Genomic DNA, 22,867 nt, shown 5'->3' on the forward strand with positions numbered 1-22,867 from the left:
AAGTACATTCATCAGTAAATCTTTTAAATATTTTTCCAGTCAATCAACAGGAACTCCACCAGCCGCAGGACACTAGGCCAACTAAAGGTATTACTCAACACACGGTTTCATTATATATGAATTTATATATGATTTTAATTTCATTTTCATACAACCTTTTATTTATTTTGAACAGGTGCCAAAAAAAAGAAAACCGAAGCGTGTAAGTTCACACGAGCAAAAAGTACAGCAACCTCTTGATTTTTTCCTCTTTTGTAGATCCTCAGTTTCCGAATCCAATATACAACAGGAGCACGGACGGCCTTGACCAAATGTAGACGTTCAGTTCATTTTAAAGCTCTTTTTTATACACTTTCAAATAAATAAAGTACATGTTATATTTCTACTGTGCCTGTACGCCTGTGTTATAGCTTCAAAGACTTTTAATGTCACAGATTCACCACAGTCACAGTCAACATTTTCCACTGACAACGAAACTACACACTGTATGAGGAGTAACACGAGAATATCTGAATGACTCACTTGAGATTGCATTCGCCAACACCTTTTCAGCAGCGTGTCAAAAGTCTGGACAAAGATATAGTGCATTTTAAAACAAAGAATCAGTCTGTGTTTCCCATTAATAATGGAGACTAATTTTGGTCTCCCATAGTCTAAAACAAACAAACAAACAAACAAACAATCAACTAGTGTGACAAATTAGACTTTTGGCTTGGTGTATTCTCTTGAAAAGCATAAAAAGAAACTACACTGGTCAAAAAGGACGTGTTTACAGATTGAACATTGGTATAAAATAGAAATGGATTAGTCTTTTCCACCACAGTCTCAGCAGGATCTATGGGAAACACTGAATCACAGGAAGAAAACTACAGCATGTTAATATCCAATATACAGTATAACTTACCTAAGACATTTCCAAATCAAGTTCATTATTTATCAAATTTGTAATATGCTCATATACTATTTCAACAAAACCATAAGAACTTTTGAAAAGACATTTAAGATAAGATAAGATATTTGTAAACTTAGTTCTTAAAATATAAAGTAATAAACACAAATAGACACAAATAAATGTAGCGTCCTATTCTTCTAAAACGTGTCATTCAATTATCATTGATTGTACCCTACAGTAATATTTATGTAATTGTCTTGCATAGTTTTCTTATCTGAACTTAATTCATTACAGCCAATCATCAATGTCAAACATACGGAAATAAATTATCAAACCCAAAAAGAATAAAGTTTCTTAAAAAAAGCTTCCAACCATTTAATTCAACAAGACGCCTAATTTAGTGTCATAAAACCCGTGTTTAACCTCAGCTTAATCACAGCGAGTCTGAGCGGTGCGTGGACATTTCTGTGAAGGTCAGACTGACGGGTTCGCCGCTGATGTCTCCAACCTGGAGGTTCATGCGGCTGTGACGGAATTCCACACAAAACGTCCCGATGAAGATGAGGAACAGCATGACTAGAGACCACTGACCCCGGGCCGCGTGCATGTGGAGGCCCAGGGACATTAATGTGGAGTCTACAGACACAGAGTCAAGGTTCAACGACAACTCAGCTGGAGCTACTTCACGTGGTGTAACTGTTTTGTAGATGAATGTAAATTATGTATATAAGAGGACGGCAAAATGAATGGCAATCGAAAAAGGCACAACCACAAATGATCCTCTGTTACTCAACATTGCAGTTTAGACCTCTTCACACATCTTCTGAAATGCATATGTTCAATTCAGTTCATTTTAATTCAGTATAGTCCAATTACTCTTTTTGGTGATATAAAAAATGTATTTGAATTTGGCTTATCTCTTGGTGACACCACATAAATAATTGCCGACTCTCACATGGACCCCACGTGTTGTTTTTATCAATTACACTTTTATTTTTCAAAGGATGGAGATGAATATATAAATTGTCGGAGCCAGGATTCAAACTCAAGGTCTGAAACTGTGGCTGAAATCAGGGCAGAGTTTACATTTTGAGTGAAATTCATGTTGTTATTATTCTATACTTACCTTTGCTAATTAATAGTGTTTTGTGTATTGAATTGTTCTAAAAGCCCTCTATGACAAGTTTTGAAAATGTGCAATTTTGCCATAACACTTGAAACACTGGATCCGTCCCAATTTTTTTTATTAATTATATATATTTTTTTAAAGTCAGAAGTTTTATCTTTTTTACGCAACAACAGATTAGATAAATATTGCATTACATCGTAACAAGCACCAGGTCTATAAATGTTTATCATTTAGCTTTGTTTCCAAGAGTCACAAGTATTAGCATGTGCACTGTCACATGTTAAATCACTCGTCTCTGTCCGAAGTTTAAAAGTGACTTTTTATTCGCTCATCTCGATGAGCAATGAATCTGCTACAGGAGGAGGTGGACCAGCTGGTGTCCTGGTGCAATGGCAACAACCTGAAGCTCAACGCCCAGAAGATATTGAAGATTACCGTGGACTTCAGGAAAGTGGGGTCTGAGACTTTTATAACCAGCCGCGTGCTCCATGCAAGTTCTGGACAGACGAGTCTATGAACGTTGCACTCAGCAAATATATGACATGTATTTGCCCCCATTCAGTTAATTTTAATTCAGTAGTCCAATTACTTTTTTGTGATGTTGTAGGTTTATAGTAAACACAAAACAGATGATAAAATACTTCACATGTGTTTTATTAGATAATCTAGTGTCTGCATTATAATAACTAAGTGTTGCCTGGATCAAAACAATGTGAAAGGATACACAGTATGAAGCAGATGGTGATGGCCCCTGACAGGAGGAAGCGTAGAATACTCGTTCTGAATCCTTCTTTTCTGAGGTTCACTCTCAACGTGATGTAGGACTGTATCCAACAGAAGACGATGCCCAGGCCAAACGTCAGAAAAGTGCCAAAGTTGTGGATTTCCTCCTCAACGAATAACTACAAACAGGAAAAGACTGTAATTATATTGCAAGACTGTGTGATCACATCAACAGTCATTCATCAACAGTCATCATAATCAAAATAAATATATCAAGTTTATGGTTTGTGTTACCTTTGAATTGAATTAAAATAAACACCATTTCTATGATAGTGTGACTTGGTCATGTAGTACTTGTGTTGGACATTACTTGGAAGTTCCCGATGAGTGTCATCCCGAAGCAGGAACAGGAGAATGTGAAGAGACAGATGTTGTTCAAGCACGGCTTACACAGTGTGTTCTTTAGCTGGAGGTATCGGAAAACTGCAATGATGAGCCCTAAAAAGGAAAACGACAATATAAAAGTTGGTCCATTTCTGGTGGCCATTCAATGACAAACCTGCAAATGCTCCCAGATTCATGATCTGACTGAAGATGCAGCTGGCCGGTGGAGAATTTCCAGCGATACTAAATTAATATCAAAATATAAATTGTAAAATACAAAAACATTTTCAATGGAAATGTGAAATATTCAACCCTTAATATAATGAATTTGCGAGATCAAACCTTATGTAGGGAGGAAGTGCACTTTTATTTGGTCTTTGGGCAAAGGTTGAGAAAAACGACAAAATGCAATTGCAGAGTTAAAAAAAAATACAAATAGGAAACAGTTTATGTTGGTAACTCAATTCACAGGTGCTCAATTATTACTTACTTACCCATATTGTGAGGTGAGGGGTACAATTTTACCATGGGCTATAGCAACAAAGTATCTGTAAATAAAAATAGGTTAAACGAGAGCAAATGACTATGTTCAAATGGATGGTGAAGAATAGAAACATGTGCAACTATTATTATTGTAATACTTACACAGCAATGAGGCCAGCAGCAACAGAGGCAGAGAACAGAGGAGGCAGAAGAGCCCATGGACTGCACCTCTTGATTCTGTCTTCAAATCTGAAACAGAAAGCTACATCTTATTTTGAGACACCTTGACAATATCCTAACAAGGAAGTGATTCAGGTATTTTCTATTCAGTAAAGTAACACTAACATTACAAACCTGTCCATCTCATACAATTGTCCAGACCTTCTCAGTTCACGCAGTTGAAAATTAACACACTTAACTTTTTATTGGTCAAATTCCAACAAAGCAGTCACTATATATCGTTCTTCATTGACAAATTGTTGTGAACATGTTCATGTGTAGGTGAGGTTTTGACTGCTCGGTCGGTGTTTCGCGTTTTGCTGTAGTGTGCTTTCAAAATAAAACGCCCTTTGACGTTTGTTTACAATAAATAAGAAAAAAACAAAACATAAACTGTTCTCAAAAGCTGTTATGCATTCATTATATATTTAAATAAAGTCAAATGTGTAGCATTGGGCCCATTTGCATTAGTTTGTCAGATAAACGTACACGCTGCATTTTATTCTGAATGAAACTGTTCGTTACGTCTTCACAGTTGGACCAATGGGAGCACAGAGCGTAGAGTTTCCGGAAGTATGCGGGCGCTGGTGTGTTTTTGGCATGGTTTTTGGACGTTATAAGCGTTTTTACGGCAAGCTATACCTTCCTAAAGTGTATTAATTGATTCACGTGTAAACTATAGACTTAACTGTTTTAGGGGTTAATTATTCCACATTTCTGTAAACTTAAATTATGTCTAAATCAAGTAGATCGGAACCCAAAGAAAGCAGCGTCTCAGAACCGCTGCCCATTTATCATCACAAATCCAAACTGGTTCGAGCTGTAAAAGACAGTACATTTTTAGTCGTGACCGGGGAGACTGGCTGCGGGAAAACCACACAACTTCCTCAGTATCTCTATGAAACAGGTAGGTACACTTACTTCTTCTAGGGTGACTTTTAGCTTTGTTGTTTACAATTGTACAAAACTGGACTACCTGTGCTTTTGATGTTTTATTGTGAAAAAGGGGTAAATCATTAGTACATCATTCATAGGAAACACACATTTTGAATTTCAATCTCAATCTATAAGACTATAAGTACATCCTATTTTCCAAAGCCTTCTGTACATTTTGCATAATCTTCTTCTCCTTCTTTGGTGTTTTATGGCGGTTGGTATCCAAGTGTTACATTATCGCCAGACTTTATTCTGCAGACTTTATTCTTCAGACTGTGTAACACCTTGTAACTTTTTCGTTTGAGGGGTCTTTCAATTTGGAAGGTTCCATAGTATGGCGTTAAACTAATCTAGCTTCTTGGAGATAAACAGGTAATACGACTAGGCCAAGTTACTGGTTGGATCTGCGGAGAGGCGACCCTGCTCTCAGTCACAGTACATGTTTTTCAATGTAATTTAGCCATGAAAAGATGTATAATTAATGCAAGATAGATTTCTTTTATACCATACTCTGGAACATTCCAGACAAGGCAATAACATCTCCATGGAAACAATCAAGTAGCAAAACCTCCACCAGAAAAGTTACATAGTACAATATTACTTACTTAATAGAGCTCAATAATGATTGTGTTATGCTCATTACTTGGTGTTAGATTGGAAGTACAATTTCCATCTGCTTTTCCCATAAGGAGTCTGGAAAAGTGAAAAAAAAAAAAAAGCTATGTTAGTAATGAGCACAATACCTATAGTTGTATTTAAATTCTGTTTCTGAAACTTTATAAACTGCTAAATTTATTAAAATGTTTTGCTGACTTTTAAGTTTCACATGTGCTGTTTGGACATTAGTTACTACATTGTTGCTTAGCTATTCACTGCTCTCTTGTGCCCTTTAACGCTTTTTTTTTTCTAAATCTCTATGGCAAGAATTAGTTACATTATGAAACACGGCAAACTTCGACAAAAAGCTCGGGATTGTGTCATACATCATCAGAACCATCAGTTAACCTAATGCTAAACCGATAGAGATTCGAAGATGCTAAATTTAACATTCATCCAGAAGTATTCTGAGACTATATGAATGTTCATCAGATTTTTCCACCATTCTTTCATTTACTTTTTACATTTGAATTGGCTGATGCATATCTATTTTGTCAATAATGGTTGTTTTTTGGTATCTGATCACAAACTGTATATGGCTTTTATTATACATGAATAATGTAGATTTTTTCTGTTTAGGATTATGTAAAAATGGTCAAATTGGGATCACTCAGCCTCGCCGTGTTGCTGCCATCACCGTGGCACAGAGGGTGGCTCAGGAGATGGGGTACACATTGGGAAAAGAAGTTGGTTATCAGGTCCGCTTTGATGACTGCACAACCGAGGTGAGTGAGACGAATCCAAAATCATCCATGCAGTTATACTTTACGTTTAGATTTGGTCTATTTGATTTGAAAATGGTGCTTCTTCAAACAGGACACTGTGGTGAAGTACATGACTGACGGCTGCCTTCTTCGTGAGGTTCTGGCTGACCCTGGACTTTCTCAGTACAGCGTCGTGATCCTGGATGAGGTCCACGAGCGCAGCCTCAACACTGTGAGCCACAAGATTATTATGTCATCATGTAATGTTTCAGAAATTACACGGCATAACATTTTCATTCTGTGTTTTATAGGATATTCTTCTTGGTTTATTAAAAAAAGTTTTTTCCGGCCCTGAAAAGGCAAACAAGGGCCGTCGTCACCCGCTAAAGGTGGTGGTGATGTCTGCCACAATGGAAACTGAAAAACTCTCTGCCTTTCTTGGCAACTGTCCTGTTTTTGTTATTCCAGGAAGGATATTTCCTGTCAAATGTTCTTTTGGCTCAGCGGTTGGGCCTAAGGACACAGAGAGCACTGGTTACGTTAAAGAGGTACTCACATTTAGTTACAATAAATAATTAGAAATAAATTTTAAAACAACAACAATATTTAGCGACACATTACAGATTTCTTGTTAGATTGATTCGATTTGATATCTGTTGCTTTCCAGGTCGTGAAGGTTGCTCTCGATTTGCATACCAGTGAGATGTGTGGAGATATTCTAGTATTTTTAACTGGTGAGTTCCTAAACCTTTTACCAGATCATACGACACATAACCTCTGACGAAAGAGGCAACAGTTAATGCAATGTTGATCATGTTTGTACAGGTCAGAATGAGATTGAGCGAGCTTGTGACATGCTCTTTGAAAAAGCAGAGACTATAGATTATCGCTACGATGTGCACGACCAGACGGTAGAGGGCCTTCTTATTTTGCCTCTTTACGGATCAATGCCTACAGGTAAATATAATGCTATAAACAAGGCCAGCCATAGATATTGGGCTTGTAATGGCACACTTCAGATAAACAGTAAAACAATGGATTATTCAACATGTAAACAACTGGAGTTTGCGTTCATTTTCCCAAATATGTTTGATTTATGACGCGTTATGTTATCACTGTGACTGAGACATTTAACGTTCATGTTTTTATGCATTGTAACATCTCGTAGATCAGCAAAGACAGATTTTTCAGCCTTCCCCCCGAGGAATCAGGAAATGTGTTGTAGCCACAAATATAGCAGCAACATCTCTAACCATCAACGGCATCAAGTATGTTATGGCAAAACCTCATTTAGCATCTATTTAACTTGGAGTGACCTTTACAATAAAAGTTGAAATCATTCTTGCACAGATACATCATTGACAGTGGATTTGTGAAACAACTTAATCACAACTCAAGAGTCGGCTTGGACATTTTGGAGGTGGTGCCTATTTCAAAGTAAGAGCCTTATACTTGTATACGTACTAAGTAAAGTGTAATGTGAAATTTGGAGTCAAGCTGCACATTATGAGAAGCATGAAGTAGTATGAATATTATGAAAGTTAAATATTTGACATAGTAATAGGTTAAAATAAACTATAAATTATCTAATACAGATGAATGGGAATGGGTTTTTTGTGGAAAAATATGATAATAATAATAATAATAATAATACTGATTTTCCAAAAAACTAAAGACTTTAATATTCTCTAGTCGTAGTTTTAAGTGTTCTTGTAAACCCTGAAGGGATTTAGACTGGATTTTGTTGGGGATTTTGTGTGATTAGGAGTGAAGCCCAGCAGAGAGCAGGACGCGCTGGAAGAACATCTGCGGGAAAATGCTTTCGAATCTACAACAAAGAATTCTGGGAGAAATGTATGCCTGAATACACCATCCCAGAGATACAGAGGACCAGTCTCACAGCTGTGGTGCTAACCCTAAAATGCCTTGGAGTCCATGATGTTATCAGGTTAGTTTTTTGAATTTCAATGTAAAATGTGATTAAATATTTGTATACTCATTGAATTTGCCTATTTGTTCAGATTCCCTTATTTGGATAGCCCAGAGGAAAGATTCCTCCTCGAAGCACTAAAACAGTTGTACCAGTTTGATGCAATTGACAGGTGCGTTTATCAATAGTACTTTTCCCTTCCCAAGAACTACTTTAAAGTTGCTGGTTATGGTCTTTGAACTTTAGGAGTGGAAAAGTCACTAAACTTGGACAATTGATGGTGGAGTTCCCGTTACATCCCGGTCTTACGAGGGCTGTTCTAAAAGCCGCCTCTTATGGATGCTCGGATCTGATGCTGCCAGTGGCTGCTATGCTCTCAGTGGAGAACATCTTCATTCGACCAGGTCAGTCCAACTAGTCGCGTCACATCATTATATTATATTTACATGTTATTTTGAGGCAACTTGACAATATGCTTACAAGAAAAGGTAAAGTTATTTCTGTTCAGTTATGTGAACAATAGCATTACCTGTCCATCTCGTAAAATTGCTCAGATCCTCTTAGTTCATGCTGTTGCATATTAACATATTTAACCTTTTTACTGGTCCAATTCCTACAAAGCAGTCACTATATGTCATTCTTCATTGACAAATAGTTGTGAATGACTAATTGTTGTTACTAAAATGTTTATTGTTAAGAATACCGTACATTGCGAATGAGCAATTACACCGACAAGTATAATTATGACCTGAATAATCACTATTATCAATTATCTTATCTTATCTAACTGACTAATCTTAGCATTTGTAGTTTTAAACATTGTGCTATGAAGAATAAGTACACCAGAATGAATTTCTGTTTTTCTTTGATTTGCTAGTTTCAATTTGTTCAGAATCAGTGTTCAAATGTATTTTTTCCTTGAAGGTCACCCTGAAAAGCAGAAAGAAGCAGACGGGAGACATCGAGCACTGGCTTCAAAAGGTGGTGGCATGAATGATTTTGCCACACTTCTGAATATTTTCCAGTTGTGTAAATCCAGGTACATAAATAAATTGTTGCAGATGATAACAAGTAAAACGTATTGACTGACTGTTCCCCACATTACACAGTGAAAAACCATCTGCGTGGTGTAAGGAAAACTGGATCCACTGGAGGGCGCTAAAATCTTCCTTTAGCGTGGAGACACAGTTGAGAGAAATCCTTTTTAGACTACAGCAGGTGTTTAACTTAATGATTTCTTTACAAAGACAAAAATGTAAACCCACTCTGATGAAAGATGTTTTTATATTCTTGTAGAGGAGTGATTTTCCGGTTGAATCATTTGATGGTAATAAGAACGAGCTCTTCAGACGATGCTTGTGTGCAGGATACTTCACAAATGTTGCCAGAAGGTATTTGAATTACTATTACTTATGTTGATTTTTTATAAAGGACTTTTACATTTGAGAAGTTATTACTGGAAATGTTGACTACGCAGGTCTATTGGAAAGGCATTCTGCACAATGGACGGTCATGGCTCTATGGTTCACATTCACCCATCCTCAGCCGTAAGTGGAGTTTTTGCTCTGTGAGGGAAACGCCACCTGCTGGTCTTCACAGAGATGTCATTGCTTTGCCTTCAATGTTTGTTCCACAGTATGCCACTTATTTATTATTTTGCATTACGATTAACGCCTTGGAAAACATCAACAGCTCTGGTTTAATCAGAAAGGATTAATGCCATACTGTGAAACCTTCCAGGCAAAGAAGCAAAAACATCTTTATGGAGACAAGCAAATGAAAAATTACACTGTGCACCTTTGAGTAAATATTGGTTTTCTAATATTTTTTCTTGCAGTTGTTTGAAAATGAGAAGGACTTTGACTGGGTGATGTTTCATGACGTGTTGGTGACCTCTAAAGTGTACATCAGGACAGTTTGCCCAATCCGATACGAGTGGGTCAAGGACTTACTGCCTAAGCTTCACGAGGTGGACGTTTATGAACTGAGCAATGTGGCACGAGAAGAAGTCACTGAAGAAGAAATGACCAAATGGGAAAATAAGGAGGCAGCAAAAAGACAACAAGGTTTTTTTTTATAATGACTGTCATGCATCAGTTATATCACTTTTTGGCTCTTTATTTGTTTGTGTTAAAAGACTAATGCATGTTATTCCGACAGAGGCTTCAGCAGAGGAAGCCATGAAAAAACTGGAGAAAAGAAATGACGAGGCCAGTGTCAGCGACGCTCGCGCTCGATACCTGCAGCGAAAGCAACAAAAACAGAGTAAAGCAACATAAAATGTCTGTTATTTTATTTGTAATGTGTTCAAATAAACATGATACTTTCTTATATTTATGTTCGTCAATATATTTCCTTTATAGTAGGGTTTGGGCATATTTAAAGTTACAATATGAATGAATAAAGCAAAAATGTTTTTCATTTATTTTTTTAAACAATAAAAAAACTAAAAGCAAGACAGGGAAAGGCAAACGTCTGGCATATGCTTCCATGGGGTCTGATCCATGGGGTCTGCTCCATGGGGTCTGCTCTATGGGGTCTGCTTCCATGGGGTCTGTGGTCCATGGGGTCGGGTCCATGGGTCTGTGCTCCATGGGGTCTGCTCTCAGTCCCTGGTCTGGAGGGTTTGGACTGTGTGGGCTGGTCCGGACCTGACGTCACTTCCGCTAGCGAGGCGCTGCGTAGTCTGTGGGACGCAGGAGAGAGACTACGCACGCAGCCCTCAAACCAACAAGGCGGCGCACGAGCGGATTTAGACATGAATATTTAGTAAAATCCCCCATCACCTCATCGGCAAAAACCCCTCCTGAGCGCGGACATTTGTGAAGCATCTTTCCTGTCGGTCCGGTTCGCGTCTGTTCGAGCAGCAGCAGCTTTGAGCAGCAGCACCACGCCGCTGGTGAGAGTGGAGGAGGAAAAAAAAACAACAATCTGCGTGCGGTGTTTCGTGTTAGCTCGGCGGTGTGATCATTGACAGAGTTCAATACACACTCGCTTTGTGCGCTCGGAGACAACCCAAGGACCTCCACAAGAAGCCGTTTCCTCTCGCGCTGAGGTGAGGGAAGCTTTAATTGGCTAAATGACATGCTAATATAGAGTTAGCTCGCATGCTACGTTGGCTAGCTGCCCTGTTTGTCCGTAATGCGGTCAGCCTCTGTCCACTCTGACTTCGCCAAAACAGTCCAATGTCATCACATCTGCAGCCCCTGTCATCTCTATTGTGCGCAGACCATGTCATTATTGTGTTCATACTTCCTGACTCTGAAAACAAACTCGTGGCATCTATGCAAGGTACATGTAAAAGTCATGTATTGCTAAAAACAATACAAAGATATGTTACCGCTCAGTGTTTCCCACAGGTTTGAATACAAGACTGTGATGGCACAAAAAGATCCACGGTTGAATCATTGATAGTTTGTTTTTGTAAAGGTCACTTATTTCCTCTTAAAGCATTGTTTACGCATTAATAGATATGGTTACTTGTATACGACATATCACAACTATATAGTGTCTTTTGTTGTCTAGAAATTATTTTGTATCTTAAAAATACTTTCGGTATTGATTTCTTAACCTTAATAATAATAATAATAATAATAATTGCAATTTATGACAATAAATCGACAAACTTCTAGAAATGACCAAATCTTGACTATTGCCCAATTCTACATTTGTATAACCAATGTTTTATTCATTTTTTAGACTATGGAGCAGAATTGTAGTGAGTATATGGGGACAGTGTAGTCTTAGTCTCCTCTATTAATGGGGGAAAACTGGTTCTCTCCAACAGTTGGAGTTGCTGTTCAGAAGACCTGTAAAATGTGGGGTAAATTAATTAAGATCTTGTGAAACATTCACTAGAAGTAGTGAATGTAGGTAGTGGTAGTGAAGTTAAAGTGTAATATCCGTGACATTGTGACTGTCAGGTGTTTCCATCAAGGCTTTGGCTCCTGAACCTGAACCTCCTGAAGGCAACTCAAATGTTTTATTTTTTGTCATCTCATTGTTATAAATTATGGTATGACTATGCTGTGGATTGATTTAAAATCAGGTTAGAACGCTACTCAGAAAAACATCCACATATTCAGTAGTTGTCTTTCGAGTCTGAGAAATGAGGAAAATACCAAAATACTCTGAGATAAGCATCTACAGAGAAAGTCCTGCTGTGCCGGTTTTACGTTTACGGTAAATGTAAAACTTGGCTAGTGTAGAGTTCATTGCAATGTGCTTCAACTTTGTTACCATGTAAATCAGTACTTTGTTTTTTGGATTTAAAACCGTCAAACGCCAGTTTTTTGTTTAATGTTTTGACCTGTTTGTTGCCATCTTTCTTGTGTGTTAAATAATGTTATGTTCTAATATTGCATAGGCAGCGGAAAGCCAAAGTGGACATACATTGCACTGTTTTCTCCGGGCCAGAGCGTTTTGTGCCCCATCATGAATGAGGTCACTGTTGTGAGAGAAGGGTGGCTCCTTAAGCGAGGTAGGTGCACCTGAGAAGCGTTAAATTCCCCACGAAACTCTTTATCAATTCTACGGTTTTTAATTGTGCTTTGAATTGAATCAGGTGAATACATCAAAACATGGCGGCCTCGCTACTTCATTTTAAAGACCGACGGATCTTTCATCGGCTACAAAGAGAAGCCCGAGGTGTCCAGCGACCACAACCTACCGCCACTCAACAACTTTTCCGTAGCAGGTTCGCGAAACATCCGTGTCACAAGACATTTTAAAATGTTATGCGTGTTGTTTCAGTCTGGTCTTTTTCTTTTACCTGTGCGTTGCAGAATGTCAGATAATGAAGACGGAGCGGCCAAAGCCCAACACATTTGTCATCCGGTGCCTTCAGTGGACCTCCGTTATTGAGCGCACCTTTCACGTCGAGACCAATGAAGAACGGTACGATTTGCCCTTTAACATTGTGCATGGTTAGGTTGCCGTTTATTTAATAGTTTTAAGCGATTTACTCCGCAATTCGCTTACGTTGCTCTTACAAAGAATTGATATTATCAACATAAATGTGTGCGATTTGTCTTTCGTTGTCCTTTGCTAACTAGATTTAGTCTGTTCTCAAACCTGTTCTATTTGATTTTCTCCGAGCTTAAATCGACGACAGATTTGACAGGGCATTGGGCAGATTTAATAAGCGGTGGTGTGTGTTTTTTGTGTGCGTCAGGGAGGAGTGGATGCGCTCAATCCAGGCTGTGGCCAATAGCCTGAAGAGCCAGCACCAGGACGAGGAGCCGATGGTCATCAAGTACGGCTCTCCCAGCGACAGCAGCGGCGCAGAGGACATGGAAGTGGCCGTGTCCAAGGCTCGCAACAAAGTGGTCAGCAACAATGTGCATTTAAAAAGAACGATGATTTTGGGTTGGGCGAAGGGTGGGGCAATATTCACAAAAATGAATATCTCAAAATACTATATAGTATCCCACAACAATATTCAGTGGCTTTAAGTTGTAGTTTGGCTGTTAGTTGTGGTTTAATGATCAAACAAATTGGAAAAGTCTGTAAAATGAATGATAAAAGTGCAGAAATATCAACCGTTATTTTTTTAACAGCTTTTTTTTTTGTTGCATTTTCTATAAACAATATACTAGATATTCAAATTATTCACTTCTTCAAAACAACATTCACAACATTATCTACATTTCAAGATATTTGTCAGCGCATTCCCCAAAGCTTTTTAAGGTGCAACGTGTACCTTTTTCGCACCATCACCTGCTTAGCTCTGTGGAAAAGTCATTGCTTTGCCTGACATGTTCCGCAGTATGGCATTAAACATACCTGTCTTGCATTTATTAAACTATTGCTTTGTTTTTAATACCGCGACAAACATTAGTCATTATTAGTAAACGGGCTCGCCTCGCTACAGATCTGACCGTAGCCTGATGACACACACTACTCGTCTCTATGGAGATGGATATCAGCTTAATGCCATACTGGGTGACACTCCAAGCAAAGCAATAACCTCTGTGTGGAGACGGGGCAGACCTTTGTCTAAAAACTAGTAAAAAGTATATTGGCAGTAAAGGTTTAGTTGAATACATTTTCTCTGGAGATCTTTTCTGTTTGATAAAGACATGAAAAATTACTAGAAAAATGATTTGTATTTTTTACCTACCGGGTACATAATATTCCCTTGGCGTGTCACTTGGTGAGTGCATTAAAGGAGACGGGGAAGGGACATGACATTTTTGAAAGGTTATTTATTAATTTATTTTTCCAAAACAGACATTGTGAGTTTAACATTAAAGAGCAAGTAAAACATCAGGTTGTTTTCTTCAGCGCTCTGTTAGTGAGCATATGTATTTCATGGATAATTCTTGACTCCCTCTCCGCAGACCATGAGTGATTTTGATTATCTGAAGCTTTTGGGCAAAGGCACTTTTGGTAAAGTCATTCTGGTGAAGGAGAAAGCCTCGGGGATGTACTACGCCATGAAAATCCTCCGCAAAGACGTCATCATTGCTAAAGTTGGTCCTGAACACACATTTCTTTGTTGCCGTTACTTTTGGGAATATTATGTAATGTCATTATGATCATTTTGTTTAGGATGAAGTGGCCCACACGGTTACAGAAAGCAGAGTACTTCAAAATACAAGACATCCCTTTTTAACGGTGAGCAGTTTTTCTGACAAAGTAAAGAAATTCCCTTTACAAGCTTTACTAAACGCTGTCTTCCACAGACGCTCAAATATGCATTTCAAACCCACGACCGGCTGTGCTTTGTGATGGAGTATGCAAATGGAGGAGAGGTACGCGTTTTATCTGTGTATGTGTAATTTTATTTATTGTTGTTGATCCTGTGCCTAATTATTCGTTATTATGCCTAATTTGTTTCCCTCAGCTCTTCTTCCACTTATCTCGAGACAGAGTTTTCACTGAAGACAGAGCTCGTTTTTATGGAGCTGAAATAGTATCCTCATTGGAGTATTTGCACTCGTGTAATGTCGTTTACAGAGATTTAAAGGTAATGTAACTGTAATGTGCTTACTAAGAGTTTGCTAGTTATTTCCGTGTTGAAGATTCACCCAGTTTAAATGTTCTCACTCAGCTGGAGAACCTGATGTTGGACAAGGACGGACACATGAAGATAACAGACTTTGGTCTTTGTAAAGAAGGAATCACAGATGGCGCCACAATGAAGACTTTCTGTGGGACTCCTGAGTACCTCGCGCCAGAGGTAACGATGCTCGCCACAAAACTGCATTGCATGACATCTAAATTGATCTGAAGTATTTACTACTTATCCTTATTCAGTGTTTATTACTGGTCCCAGTATTAAAAAATAACTCGAACTGTTAACATGTCTGAATCACACAAACATTTCTTCATCAACATTACTGATAACTGCAAATCTCTTGTTTCTTGGCCATTGTTTGTGTTTTCTGTTCTGTGCAACATTTTCTTTTTTCAGTTGCTCAAACTTAAACTTCTTTTTACATATCTTTTATATAAGACTAGGCAATATTGACAGGGATAATTATCAGACAACTACAAAATGTCTGTAAAAAATAATCACAAAATGCAGTGCAATGTAGAACCTCTAAACTATATTTGATATTTAACTTTTGCATTTCTTCGAAACAACATTCACGATATTATCTACATTTCAATATATTCCCCACCTCTACCTTTTTATATAGTTAATTTATAAGTGTAATCATTAAAATCATTATATTTGTCATAAACCCTTCTATTTCTGAACGTTCCAGGTGTTGGAGGACAATGACTACGGGCGCGCGGTGGACTGGTGGGGTTTGGGCGTGGTCATGTACGAGATGATGTGCGGCCGTTTGCCCTTCTACAACCAGGACCACGAACTCCTGTTCGAGCTCATTCTGATGGAGGAGATCCGCTTCCCCAAGAACCTGGGTCCTGACGCTAAGTCCCTGCTGGCAGGTCTGCTCAAGAAGGACCCCAAGCAAAGGTACACCCCAGCCCCCCACTGGGACACCGCCCACGGGACAGAGAAGGAGTGTCACTGTGTCAGATTTTAGTGTTGCATTTATTGTGAGAAGAATTATCACAATTTTACGAATATTCACGATTCTCTCTCTATTAATGCTTTTTTATTTTAAAAAGACCATATGATGCATGCAATATTGATCTAAAACAAATTGATAAAAAGACAAAACAAAAGAGTGCTTAATTCCGGGTTGAAAACTGCAGTGCTGTTTTTCTATCTGCATCTTTACGATGTGTCGTTGTAAACGTCACAACAAAGTGCCGCATGCTGCCGGCCCTGACTATCCAAATCCTGTCAGCGTTCAAGAAAATACAATTGCAGAACTAAGTGAGTACTGGCAGTGGGCGTGTATCTGTGGGGAATCTGGAGCAGGGAAACAAACATGGGGAGCAAAGGCGTCTTGTCCGCAGGAGAATAAATGACCAAACTAGAGTCGGACCGGGACCGAACTGGAGTCGGACCGGGACCGAACTGGAGTCGGACCGGGACCGAACTGGAGTCGGACCGGGACCGAACTGGAGTCGGACCGGGACCGAACTGGAGTCGGACCGGGACCGAACTGGAGTCGGACCAGGAACACGTCCTAAAAGTGCTTTAAAAACCCATTTGGTTTAACTGAGCTTCTATTCTATTCTATTCTTTCTGGAAATATTGACCTCACAATCTAGAAAAATATTGACCTCGCAGTCGTTGGAGGCACTATATTTTTTTTATAGAAGATAATCTGATCGTTTGGCACTGAGATTCAGTTTGGCACGAGTTAATGGGGCATAAACCTGGACATAAGTGACTGTTTTGCTTGAACCTGCCGTGTTTGTCCTCACAGTTGGCTAATATTAGCACACTGGGTTCTGCCTGCAGGCTCACAACATCCTCTGCTTTAAGTAGAGAGGAAATGTGTTGAGAAACTGATTAATAAAGGCCTAGATTGAACATCACAGCCTAAGTGTTTGTCGTCCATTTACTTTAATAGTGTTTTCCCTATTATCCATTAAAGGAAATGTTGTTAACTTGCTGTTTTTAGACTTGGAGGGGGGCCAGATGATGCCCAAGAAGTGAAGAGCCACGTGTTCTTTATGTCTATCAACTGGCAAGATGTGATCGACAGAAAAGTAAATAAATAAAATATAGCATTATCATCAAAGCAATTTTAAAAATATTTCATTTGACTCTTGTTCTTGTTTTTGTGCCTTTTTTTTTTTTGTGTCTTTGTTTCAGCTTGTTCCACCGTTCAAGCCCCAGGTCACCTCAGAAACAGACACCAGATATTTCGATGATGAATTCACAGCGCAGAGCATCACTATAACGCCGCCCGATAAATGTGAGCAAATGAACTGTCGTTGATATGAAATTACTATATAATTGAAACTCTTCATCGTGGAACATTCTCCCAGGAAAGCTTTTTAATCAAACTATAGTTGATTAACTGTTGGTCACTGTTTAAATAAAGCAGCTGTAATGAGAAATGTATTTATTCATTTCTTTCATAAAATATAAAATACATCAACACTTTGGTCACCTTAAGTGTTATTAAAGGTTCTATTAATAAAGGTTGGTTGATTGATTGATTAATATTTAACACAAATAGTCTAACACATGACATCACTCACTTCTACTAAACTAACTAAAAGCAAATTATAGTCTAGTTTTGAGCCAATTAAAGGAGGACTTTGTAACAATCTTCCAAAGTGTGACATTAAGCTTGTCTATCTCCATGGAGACAAGCAGGTGACACTTACGGGGCAGATCTGTGGTTCGGTGAGCTCACATGTTCAAATACAATTCAATTCAAGGTGTTTTTTGCAAGACAGACACTGGTTAATGAATAAATGCAAGAAGTTTGTCGAGGCAATAACTTCTCAATAGAAACGCCAGCAGGAAAGGCCAAAACACAGCCAGAAAAGTGCCAGTTTAATTTAATGTTCTTCCCCATTTTGAACGTGTATGTGAATGTGTAATTCACGTTTTACATACACGCGTTTGTTTTCTGGATGTATGACTATCTATCTAGATGTTGTGATTAAATTAATAGATGTTTATTTGTCCTTAATTCTGTTGGCTCTTTTGTAGGATGCTGTTGTACTTTTTGTTTTCTACTATTTTAATTATTGAAAGCCATAATGTTTTGTACTTTATTATGAATTCCTCCCTATTTCCTGTAGTTAAAAACAATCATTTTAAAGACTTGTTTGGGGGGGTTTCTGCAGTGGCTGAAATCTATACAGACTGAACTTATTTTGTTCATCTTCTCTGCCCTTTACCCCAGATGACAGCCTAGATGCCGAAGACTCTAACCAGCGAACGCACTTCCCTCAGTTTTCCTACACTGCGAGCATACGGGAATGAGCAGGCAGCCCCCCGCACTTCTGCTCACGACACACACCTGCACCGCTGGGACACACCACGTCAAGTCTGGCACAATTTACATTTTCATTCCGTCTCATTTGGGCACGTTCGGCTTCTGATATTTATAAAGGAAGACGCGGGCTGTGAGCAGCCACAGATGGTTGTGTGTGTGTGTGTGTGTGTGTGTGTGGTAGACTGGCAGCTCCTGTCTCGACATCCTCCCTTTCACTGCACGCACCACGTTAAAGGCCTTGACTCTTGAGAACCAGGTTATGCCAGCAAGTTTCACCTTTTTACCAGCTGTACTTACACGTTGCCCACACACGCATACAGTGCTACGAGTCACTGTCATTTAGTATTTAAAATGCACATTTAAAATAACTTTAAAGTCGGGCTGTGTGATGACTGTCAAAATTTAAACTTCTTTTTGTGTAAATCGTCATTCTGATTCACTATTTCTCGGTTTAATGCAGCTGTCTGCTCAAACACACTTTTTTTCCCCCACCCCACCCAATGCCCCTATTGGTCAACCTCTGTAAAGGTTCCGAGTGAGTGACAGCTGGATTTAACCAATCACGGGAAATGGTGGATTTTCCGAAGATTTACTTCTTACTAAGCAATAGAAAAACATGTATCTTACATGAATCTTTAGTCCGCCTCCTGCTTGTCTCCATGGAAGTGTTGTACCCTGAAATCATACATTTGAACTCCACAAGTCTGACCTGTAATTCATGCTGCATTCATGTGGTTCTTCCATAAGAAAATCACTGAATTTGCTCTTTAGCAGTGTGTACTAGAGCAAACCAGAGAAATACGTAGTGGTCAGCCTCCTCAGAAAATCAACGCTGTTCGTTTACTCTGGATTGCTCACATTACAAGGGTAAATGACAATAATGTCGGGTCTTTCTTGTGTACATCTGTTGATCATGACGGTAAAGCTCTAAATATAGTAACGTCTTCACCATGAGCTCAAACATTTAGGATTAATTGACAAATAAGCTGATTTCCGTCTCCACACTGCAGTCTTAGCAGCGTTTGGACCAGCGTTTTCTTCCCCCGCCCTGTACCAGCTTTCCCCCAAGAACCACATGAACGCAGCATTAGCGTGGTGGAGCCACCTGCTTGTTTAATGGTAGAAAATCACTGGCAGAGCAATTATATCTCCATAGAGACGAGCAGGACCCAAAAAGTTACTTACCACACCTTTTTAGGAGTATACATTTTTTGTTTCTGATGTTTTTTTTTAAGAGCTTTCAAGGCAAAACCATATAATGCATTTGTGATGTACAGTGGTGACCAAAGTTATTAGTGCACCTGACTGAAAGAATCGAATCCAAAGTAAAACTTGAGTGCTTATATTAATGTCTATCTTTCATATTTCCTGTGGCCACCATTCACATATATTACTCCTACTATATTATTACTCCTACTCTCTATTGAAGACAAATTTTAAGCTTCTCACTCTTCATGGTCCAAAGTGACTTCACACACTCGTTGCTACTGCCATCTTGAGGACAAAAGCCGCAGGCTCACTGTCAACAATGGTCTCGATACAAAGGATTCCTCTTCTGTAACATCCCCAAAGTCGCCATAAATGTTTTATGTTGGTCAGGAAGGCCCAGTGGACTTACAGAAATCACTCCAGACTGGGCAGTGAGCTGTTTGTTTCAGGTTGTTAGCAGCTGGCTAATGCTAGTTTACATATTATTGTGCGGCTATGCGAATAAACATTTTAACTAGCCTACTTTCCTACTGTCCGGGTGTTGTATTTTAGGATCAGAGAGTATTGTGGGCTTGAGGACGAGGAAGCTTGGATATAAAAATTTCTGCTTTTAAGTGTCAGGGACTCACCGCTGTAGATAAGGATCAAAACCTTTCTCATTTCCATTGTATGTGCTGTTTTTCATGACGATCTAACAGTGGAGAAAGGCAAATGCATGCGGCGACGTCCTCGACACGGCGGTGACAACAAATAAGACACATGACTGAAACCCACTCTTATCAGTATAAGATGCTACTTGACTGGGACATGCACAGTGAAATGGGCCTGTCATTATGGACAGTGACCCAAATGACTTAATGATAGTATTCTACAATTTAAATGTATTTTATTTATTTTACTTGATTTGTACAGGCAACTTTAAAAATATGTCTGGTGGTGAACCAACCATTTTTGGGGGTATTTCTTTTAAAAGTTACAAATGAAGTTGGTTAAGCAGGAGTGAAGCGGGACTGTGTAAATGTGTGTTCTATGTCCGTGTGAAAACGTCTTGAGCAACAGGAGACCACACTACACAGCAAAGCCCTTTAACATAATAAAGGAGCACTGTGTAACTTCGTCATTACATCAGCTGTTACTATAATCTCCTTTCTATAAATTGGATTATGGAAAGTAGCTTATTACTAGAAAACTTCAATTAAGTTTCACATTTTTGGAAATATTTATTTTCTTTTTTTTCTCTCGTGTATTCCTGTACGTCGAGTCGCTCCAAAGTTATAACATTGAGACCTGCATGGCGATCATGTTTCACGTTGTGCTCTCAGGATGAAGATAAACCAGCCATTTCAATACTTTAAGGTCAGTTATTTAATTTGAAAGGCACAAATTAAAGTCTGCTGCATGTTTATCTATTAACCTTTGCTTTCCACGCTTCAGAATTCAATAATCTGTAAATTGTTCTCCGCCGTTGTACCGTTCCTAACTGTGTTTTATGTTTAAATTATATTTTAATTTAAGCTTCTGAATGTTCCTGTATTTAAAGTGTGAGAGAGGGCTATTGTTGGCCAAAGCTCGATTTAACTGATTCCACATTTGCTTTTATTTTTTCATTTTTCTTGCTGTATCTAAGCTCTTCAATCGCTGTCATGCACCTGCACTACTTTCCCTTTTCTACATTCCAACAAAGCACTTCTCATTCTTGTCAACGACCCTCGCCCAAACTGCAGGTTGAGAATCGTAAACTATCACCCAAATCAGCCAACTTCATTTTAAACGTCATAAAAACCTGTTTTCGAGTCATGACTGCACAAGATTGAGAGGTTTCTCACAGCTTTCTGAAGTGCTCATATTGACGCAAGCAAATTCCCTATTGCTGGAAACAATTTATTTTATTTGTTATTATCATGATGTTTAATTTTTTTTTTTTTTTATCACTGTTGTCCATTCCTCAGATTATTTTGACACATGTATACGTTATATCAAAATATCTATATTAAAAGTTTTTAAACATTCCATTTTTGTTTTAAGTTTTTCATTGAATCTTTTCATCACGTGGGATCTCGATTGCATGTATTTCAAAGTATAAAGTCACAAAAAAGAGTAGATAGTTCTTTACATTCACTGTTTGTTTGCAGGATATTCAGTTGAAGATTACATTGAATAAGGACTTTAGTGATATGCCAATTCCAGTAAAACACATTTTGAACTGTCTTATGACGAGCGATGCTGCCGTCTTCAAAATTAGTGTAAAAGATGGTCGTTTCCTACTTGATTCAAGAAGTATTACAGTGTCATTCAATTGGATGGTGTAGAATTCCATTGACTGTCTGAATGAGCATCTGCGTTAAATCAAGTCGAGTGTGCGTGTGATTTTACAGTTCATTTAGACTTTTTGTTGTGAAAACTCTTAAACTTTCACCCACATTTCCAGGACCTCGTGCCACAGCCTCAGGCACAGCCACCACAGCCTCGTGTTCTGCCTTTGGGACGAGGCAGGACCTTTTTGAAGGACCTTTTACTTTATGAAGCAGATGCACTCTTTACTGCGGGGTCCCGTCTCAGCCATAGGGGGCGCTGCTGGGCTTTTCTATGTTTGTTAAAGCCATACTGTACACTTGACCGACTCTCGCAGCTTTTGCATTGACATGTACCTGACCTCTCTTGCAGTTGCCTGGAGCCTAGACATCAGCGCCATTGTGTAAATACTAAATACTAATAGAGAATGCAGCATCAGTACTTGATTTGCCGCTTCAGTGTGGTTTCCCCTGCCTTTCTGTAACCTATAGCCTATAGTTGAATGCCTATACTGCACTCGAGTCAGATCTTATTGCCTTTTCATTTATTCCCTTCTTTCTGCTAAGACTCAGATTGGGTAGTAGAAATCCCCCCCCCCCAAGACTTAACAATGTAACGATCTGCTGCACCTGCAAGTATACATTTGCAAATGTAATGTGCCAGTAAACCTTTTACAAAAACTGAATGGTCTGTGTCGGTTTATTCGGGCAAATGACAAAGGTCTAATAAATGCACATGAATTAAGGTCTAGGTAATTGCTACGAGGGCAGATCAATTTGTCACTTAAATAACTCGTGTCAACACTTTTCTTGTCTTTGCTCTTTTATTGTGATCATGTTCTGCATATTTTGTATTCAAGTAAATTGTAGTAAATCTTACACACTTTTTTGCATGCATTTTTTTTTTTTGGCATGGTTTTGTACTATATATTTTTTAATCTATGTATTTATATTGCACCTTGCTCCTAAGCCATTTCCTAGT

General features: G+C 38.7%; 3 protein-coding genes across 4 annotated transcripts in view; 2 read left to right on the forward strand and 1 right to left on the reverse strand.

Moving 5' to 3' along the window:
• Nucleotides 1-4: 4 nt before the first annotated feature.
• On the reverse strand, nt 5-4,114 carry tmem150c (transmembrane protein 150C). Its single transcript, XM_072454026.1, has 8 exons — nt 3,966-4,114; nt 3,774-3,860; nt 3,623-3,676; nt 3,471-3,503; nt 3,304-3,371; nt 3,115-3,242; nt 2,746-2,923; nt 5-1,528 (listed from the first exon to the last, which is right to left on the reverse strand). Exons 1-8 carry the CDS (start codon nt 3,971-3,973, stop codon nt 1,326-1,328), a joined length of 759 nt encoding a protein of 252 aa, XP_072310127.1. The 5' UTR covers nt 3,974-4,114; the 3' UTR covers nt 5-1,325.
• A 305-nt stretch (nt 4,115-4,419) lies between these two features.
• Nucleotides 4,420-22,867, forward strand: part of dhx40 (DEAH (Asp-Glu-Ala-His) box polypeptide 40) — a 264,848-nt gene continuing 246,400 nt past the window's right edge. The window contains exons 1-17 of one of the 2 annotated variants that reach the window (XM_072454098.1): nt 4,420-4,737; nt 6,003-6,148; nt 6,240-6,359; nt 6,439-6,675; nt 6,795-6,861; nt 6,953-7,084; nt 7,296-7,395; nt 7,478-7,564; nt 7,893-8,075; nt 8,149-8,229; nt 8,304-8,461; nt 8,982-9,096; nt 9,167-9,275; nt 9,354-9,448; nt 9,535-9,604; nt 9,895-10,123; nt 10,218-10,339. In XM_072454098.1, the coding sequence (XP_072310199.1) occupies nt 4,563-4,737; nt 6,003-6,148; nt 6,240-6,359; nt 6,439-6,675; nt 6,795-6,861; nt 6,953-7,084; nt 7,296-7,395; nt 7,478-7,564; nt 7,893-8,075; nt 8,149-8,229; nt 8,304-8,461; nt 8,982-9,096; nt 9,167-9,275; nt 9,354-9,448; nt 9,535-9,604; nt 9,895-10,123; nt 10,218-10,336 (2,223 nt within the window). In that variant the 5' untranslated portion in view covers nt 4,420-4,562 and the 3' untranslated portion in view covers nt 10,337-10,339. Of the gene's footprint in view, nt 4,738-6,002; nt 6,149-6,239; nt 6,360-6,438; nt 6,676-6,794; nt 6,862-6,952; nt 7,085-7,295; nt 7,396-7,477; nt 7,565-7,892; nt 8,076-8,148; nt 8,230-8,303; nt 8,462-8,981; nt 9,097-9,166; nt 9,276-9,353; nt 9,449-9,534; nt 9,605-9,894; nt 10,124-10,217; nt 10,391-22,867 lie in introns of those variants that run through there. The other variant, XM_072454089.1, reaches the window with a different exon arrangement.
• On the forward strand, nt 10,905-21,604 carry LOC140367543 (RAC-beta serine/threonine-protein kinase). The gene is made up of 14 exons (XM_072454067.1): nt 10,905-11,112; nt 12,424-12,537; nt 12,622-12,753; nt 12,842-12,953; nt 13,231-13,384; nt 14,399-14,530; nt 14,610-14,675; nt 14,744-14,812; nt 14,905-15,027; nt 15,112-15,240; nt 15,773-15,987; nt 17,051-17,138; nt 17,245-17,347; nt 18,293-21,604. Exons 2-14 carry the CDS (start codon nt 12,492-12,494, stop codon nt 18,370-18,372), a joined length of 1,449 nt encoding a protein of 482 aa, XP_072310168.1. The 5' UTR covers nt 10,905-11,112; nt 12,424-12,491; the 3' UTR covers nt 18,373-21,604.

Source organism: Eucyclogobius newberryi, unplaced genomic scaffold, assembly GCF_026437365.1.
Source record: "Eucyclogobius newberryi isolate DKJ021-1_F unplaced genomic scaffold, fEucNew1.0.hap1 SCAF_10, whole genome shotgun sequence".
Taxonomy (NCBI): domain Eukaryota; kingdom Metazoa; phylum Chordata; class Actinopteri; order Gobiiformes; family Gobiidae; genus Eucyclogobius; species Eucyclogobius newberryi.